Here is a 6,258-nt window from a genome sequence, read left to right as displayed (position 1 = left end):
ACTGAAGGTTTAACACACTCCTGAGAATTCCTACTGTCCTTCAATAGTTTCCAGCTATTTCTAGAATTTGTTTCCAAATTTTCCTGTGTACATTCCTCTTCCCAGCAGAATTATCAAAGAGCACGGGATAAGAAAACAATCATTGCAATCTGAATTAATACCAAATAAGAGACTGCCACTCCTGTGCAAACAAGGGACAGGAGAAATCAACACTGAAGAACATTGAAACAACAGGTTTATTACAACCTCCTTGCAGCAGTAAGTCTAACAGGTTAAATTTTAAGAGCTAATCCAATAATTGGAAATTAAGCAAATACCTGTCTGAAGCTGCCTGTAAAAGGTTTCCAAGAGAGTCAAATTCACATGTTTTCTCCCCATGCACAACAAAAAACAGGGTACAGTCCTTTGGTGGAGATTCATCTGCTGCTATCTGTATAAAATATTTATAATAATGCAGGTTGAATGTTTGCCCTTAGAACAAGTGAAAATTACAACAGTGTAGCTGTGCAGCAAACAGTACCATTTCCTACATTCCAAACTAGTACTTCTTCCATGTTTATGATATCATTTAAATGCAAGGTGAAACTGCAAGATGGAGAGTTAAGCCTTAACTTATTTCTCAGTCTGTTACTATTAGCCGTAAGGTTAATTGCAGTACAGAAAGCAAGGCTTGCAATTCTAGGCATTGTGGTTGAGGGTTTTTTTGGTCTTAGACATCCCAAACATCTGTATTTGTTAAATATCAAATGACAAAATGACTCCAGATGAACAAGGAAGATGTTTTACAGTATTACTTAAATAAAGCAGTAATGTGAGACAATTTGCAATGAATTATATGATACGCAGAGATTAAAAAAGAACAGAGAACACAATGAACTTTAATTTATGGTTTCTAATCACTATATATATATATATATACACACACACACATATATATGGATTACTATCTTCAAGTAAGTTCAGCTGAGCAACAGGAACAGCAGCAGCATCACCAAGTACCAGCGGAGCCATAGGGATGGTCCTCATAAAAATCTTCAAACAATTATTGGTGCAGCAGGCACAAAGATATGCAGACATGTCCAAATGCCAACTCTTTAGCCTACTCTACACAAAAATTCAGTGCTTCATTAAATTTATATATAAATATAAATAAATATAAATATCCACTCTGTAGCTCAGGTGTACAGAGCAGTTAACCAGTTCAGGTGTTTTATACTCTCAAATGTTTCCTTCCACAGCTCACTCCTTCCTGAGCCTTGGTAAAATGCTCAGCACATTGTCTGAGCATTTCCTGTACTAACCTGTTGAAAAGCTTGAACTGTTGCAGAATAAGAGCGTAAAGACAAGGAAAATTTCAACAAATTCTGCTGCAAAGGTGACAGAGTCTGGCAGGCTACTTTCAGCATTTCCTGGTAAGAAGAATAATCACTACCTGCAAAGTCAAAGTACAAACAGTTATCTTTCTATCCCATAGTCTCATTGAAGAGGGGCTTCTCATCTTAGTGTGATTTATATCAACAAAAGCCCATGACATGAATTCTAAGTAAGCACGTGACCATCCCTCCTCCATTTTCATTACAGCCAATTCTACAGAAGGATGAGAGTGAACTTCAATAGAGATCCATGAAAGTACACTTGAATACATTCTTGAGGCTGTAAACATGGGCTGGGGAAGAGGGAAAAAGTTAAGAGCTCCCATTTAATTTCAGCTGAGAAATAGTAACACAGAGAAAAGGCATTTAAAATATTTCATACTTCATGTTGAACAAGGATCTGGCAAGCAAAATGTTTCAGACTCATCCACTACAGCTTTTGTCAAATGGATATCCAAAAGCCTTGAGCACATTACAGCAAAAAGTATTACTGAAATTAGTATTTTAGAAGTCAAATGAGGACTAACACAATGGAAGACAAAATACTGTGGTATATTTTTCAACTATCAGTCAGCATCAAGAAAAACACTGCAAAAACTTACCATCATGCTCAGCTGTCTTAATATTCTCACTGGCTTCAACAAAATTCCAGAATTTTTCTTGACCTTCTTCTGATAAAAATTCACTAGGTAAGATGAGAAGAGTGAGCTAGATCTACAAATTTTCTCTCGAGTTACAAATCTAGTACCTTGTAATGCTTTACAGAAAGTTAGTACCTACCATGTATTTACCTATATCAGAAAACTATGTTACCAGGAAAAGCACTCCAGGAAAGTTAAAAACAAACAAACCCAAACAAATAATAGTTGCAGACCAGGACAAACACACAGTACACGAAAGCAGCTTGTAAGGCACCTACAGATCCTTTAAATGCCACTAACAGGCTGCAGTGTCCATCCTGGTAGCTCTCCTCCCTAAAACATTTCTTTGCTATCTCTCTCTTATGAGAAACACATTTTTGTTGATTTTGCTGAAACAAACTGCAGATGACTGTAATTATCAGCTTTGGTAGTCTTTGGTGGAAGTTTTCTGTTTGCTTGCTCTTAAACAAGCAAAAAGAGAAGTCACAGCTTCAAATCATGTTATAATTCCCATATATTAAGCATCTAATTGGGCACAAATACAAGGTTAGATAATGAAATTCATTCTCTAAACATTGCTAACCACAAGTACTGTATCATGTCCACACATGTAACATACTTGCTGTGCTAAAGGATGCTACAACAGAAGATTTGGAGCCCGCTCACTGCCACAGTAACTTGTGTGTTCCCATCCAAGGGCAAGTGCTGCTTAAACACCTGGGTAACAAACTGCAGTGCTGGGCTGAGTACAGTGAGCAGCAGGAGTGATCTTACACTGCAGTGCTGCATCATGCTGCAGTTCACCCCAGGTGAACAATCCTTCCCTACCCCAAGTCTTTGAATGCAATGGATCAAGTCTTTGGCACAATATTTTGATTATTTGCTTACTGTTTCACACTCTCTTAGGTTGAGTTTCACACAGTCTCACAGTGTCAGGGTACTTAAATCTTGGCATTAACACCTGTGCTTTGCATTTTACTGCTTAAAGAATTTTCAGTCTTCAGCTTCTCCAGAGCAGGTTACAGAAAAGTGATTTCACCTAGGACACACCTGTCCTCTGAACGAAAGCCATGCTCATGTGAATGAAACCCAGCAATGCTCAACTATTTTCACGTGAAACAATCTGCAGTAAAACAGACAAAATTCCACATTTGGCAATACCCTTAAGTGATAGAAAATTAGGCACACAGGAACATAAAATTCTAAAAGTCCTACTAACATCTCCAAACTAAAACATGACAAAATTAAACAGTGGGGGATTTCAAAAGTGCTAAGCAGACTGGCAGTGAAAAGACAGCGTTTTGCTTTCTTTTTACACAACATCTTAAAGAAAAAAGTCTTTAATACCACAGAACAAATGTTCCCAGGGTGACTTGCACAACTCTTAACAAAGCAATTGACTTTAATCAATGCACAACTCACATGAAGAAAGTTAAACTCAAGCTTTACTGAGCTAAATACACACAAGCAGGAGACGTGTATCAAAACCTACAAAGCCTACAACACTGAAGTAAAATACATTTAGCTATGGAATCTTACAAGACCGTGCTAAACTCCTCTATCTCATGCTTTGAGTAAAACTTCATAAAAAATACCAACTATGTAATTGTTAATGGTTATTAATGTTTGTTCTAATGCATGACGAAAGAATTTAGCACACAAAACACCTGCTACTGTCTCCTCTAAAATACTCCTCCCATCTTCCCCCACACAGCACGTTCCATGTTATTACTGTTGATAGTGACCAGAAACCAAAGTGCCACATAAACAAAGAGAACACTTTATCCTCTAAGAATATTCTGATTTGACAATGAAAAAAATCACAATGCACTTACCTTGTTTCAAGGAGTAAAGGAGTTGAAGACCACTTTGTAGTTAGAGATGTTGTCACAGCCTTAGAATCTGCTTTTACAAGTGAAGAGCTGAGCCAGATTCCAAGAACTGCAATAAGTATTTCCATTTTATAGAAGGCTGAAAATGATGAAAGAAAATAATGAGTTTTGCATTGTCTCTTCTTACAAATACAGGATCTCACATATCCAAATACACTAAGATGTATTTTAAGATTTTAAGATTGCATTTAATGCAATACATTAATGAGATGATCATCATCTCACCTGGGCTCACAAAATCAGAAACACTATGAAAACTCGAAGAGAGGCAAGGAATTTACAGTCTTACTCCTGAGATGCAATTAAACCTAAATCAATTCCAGCTTCCTCTGTGTTTATGCTTTCAAATAAGCTTGCTTCTGTTCCGGGACACCAACACCACATTCTACTTGCTTTAAGAGGTATTGCAAACTGCACTTATTTCAGATTGGGTGGGAAAACAGCCTGCTGTTCATTTCACGGGAGGTGAAGTCACACCTTGTGTTAGCACAGATTCAGCAGCTGTGGACTAACCAGAATCAGATGAGCCAGGCAAGGATGAGGTTCCCCAGTTACTACTTCAGGTTCTGCTGGGCACAGCAGACTGCTTCTTTGAGGAATGAAGAAACAAGTATTTCCCAGCTGCACTAAGCACCACCAAATTTAAAAGCTGAAAAATGAATGAAATAATGCGAACAGACTCAAATGATACAACCTACTGTGACAAATGAGCCAAAAAGAAAAATTTATGACATTTCTTTATTGTCCTTCATGTGTATTTTCAAGCCTTTGTATTCTCTGGCCTACACACCAAAATAAAGCCAAGTGGAACTTCCTTGCCAACAATTCTTCAGCTTATGGAAGACCTGAATTCTTCTGTTGGCTTTCCATTACAGTCTCCAAAATTTCAAGCTTTTTTTGCCCCTCTCTGACTGAAGTATATTTATATTTACTACACCCCCAATATGCACTCAGGTACTCTTTCATTTCTTTATCCTTTTTTTTTTCTGGATAACTCATTTTCCATGTCCCCCCTGCACCTGAAAAAACATCCTGCTCCAATTCTACATATATCACACCCAATAACCTGCCAGGATCTAACTTCTGTCTCTTTTTTATTACTATCTCAATGTAAAGAATAGGGTTATATATCTATAGCTCTAAGCTACCTGTATATATACACAGACAAACGAAGCAAATCCTACTCTCTTTAAAAGTTTATACCCCTCCAGCCAAATGTTTCCCAGCAATAACTCAGACATTGTTCTTTCTCTGGGGATAAAAGCAGAAGTTCCTGCTGTGATATCCGAAGAGCAGCTTGGTCAGCTGCACACGACATTTGCTTTATGCCACACCTGGGAAGCAGACAGATGGCATCACAGAATGGTCACAGCCATCACTCCCGGTGTGCAGAGAGGGAAGCTCAGCCAATATTTGTGGAGTGAAACATTGGCTTCTGCCAAGTACAACAAAAGGACACAGTTCACAGTTCCTCCCAGAGATGGGTCCTTCTTATTCTCTGCAAATCATACACTGGAGTTTGGAACAGGTAAACGAATACACTGAACAGCATTCTCATGCCTAAAGCTCCTATGCTGCTCTCTTGTGCCTGCTTTCCTACTCTGGGAAAGACTGTAATAAAAGCCTTTTTCTGCACGAAATAGGAAAGAAACCAAAGGACACATCTGTCACCTGACACAGTTTAGCCAACTGAAAACCTGCAGATTAGAAGTATCTACAAGCCCTCAATAATAACAGCCATAAAACAAAGGAATGACTGGTATCTCAAAGAAAAATACACCACGGAAAAAGGGGCAAGAGGCACGGGAATGAACATAAGTGACACAAAAAGATTCAGCTCTGTGCTAGGTAACAAAGCAAAACCCAATCTGAATTATGACATTGCAAAGCGGATTTTTCACACCCCAGTTGTAAATATTTTTCCTCCAATTACTCTGTTTAAAATACTTCCGGAAACTTGGACATCCAGCCTTGGGGAAAGGAATAAATCAGCCCACATTTACAGTCAGTGCCCTCTGCCATGTCCTGTGAGGTCGGGCTGGTAGCGAGCGGGCGAAGCGCTGCACTGCACGGAAGGGCAAAGGCGAGCGGGACGGAAGGGCAAGCGCTGCTGCGGACACAGCGCTGAGCTCCCTGGACCGATACCGGGCACGGCGAGGATCACTGGTAACAGCGATCACTGAGAGCTCGGCAGGCTCTGTGCAAGCACGCCCTTTAAAGCTGCCGTGCTACGGATACTGAAACCAAACGACGGCGATTAACTGGTCAGCCCATGACCAGAAATGCCTTGTTCCAGCTGCCGGTCGCCGCCAGCCCCCTGTCACTGAAGCGCTGAGCAGCCGCACGGCAGGC

At 39.6% G+C, this 6,258-nt stretch overlaps 1 protein-coding gene across 2 annotated transcripts in view; it reads right to left on the bottom strand.

The window, feature by feature from the left end:
• UGGT1 (UDP-glucose glycoprotein glucosyltransferase 1) overlaps positions 1 to 6,209 on the bottom strand; it is a 41,666-nt gene extending 35,457 nt beyond the window's left edge. For both annotated transcript variants that reach the window (XM_008629538.2, XM_017728787.1), the window contains exons 1-5: positions 4,420 to 6,209; positions 3,850 to 3,985; positions 1,976 to 2,058; positions 1,302 to 1,432; positions 318 to 430 (exon numbers count right to left, since the gene is read on the bottom strand). In XM_008629538.2, coding sequence (XP_008627760.1) covers positions 318 to 430; positions 1,302 to 1,432; positions 1,976 to 2,058; positions 3,850 to 3,974 — 452 coding nt within the window. In that variant the 5' untranslated portion in view covers positions 3,975 to 3,985; positions 4,420 to 6,209. The remainder of the gene's footprint in view (positions 1 to 317; positions 431 to 1,301; positions 1,433 to 1,975; positions 2,059 to 3,849; positions 3,986 to 4,419) is intronic.
• Between the last annotated feature and the right edge of the window lie 49 nt (positions 6,210 to 6,258).

This window comes from Corvus brachyrhynchos, unplaced genomic scaffold, assembly GCF_000691975.1.
Source record: "Corvus brachyrhynchos isolate BGI_N302 unplaced genomic scaffold, ASM69197v1 scaffold223, whole genome shotgun sequence".
Lineage (NCBI taxonomy): Eukaryota > Metazoa > Chordata > Aves > Passeriformes > Corvidae > Corvus > Corvus brachyrhynchos.
Note: the sequence above shows the minus strand (reverse complement) of the source record. Positions and strands in the feature narration are given on the sequence as shown.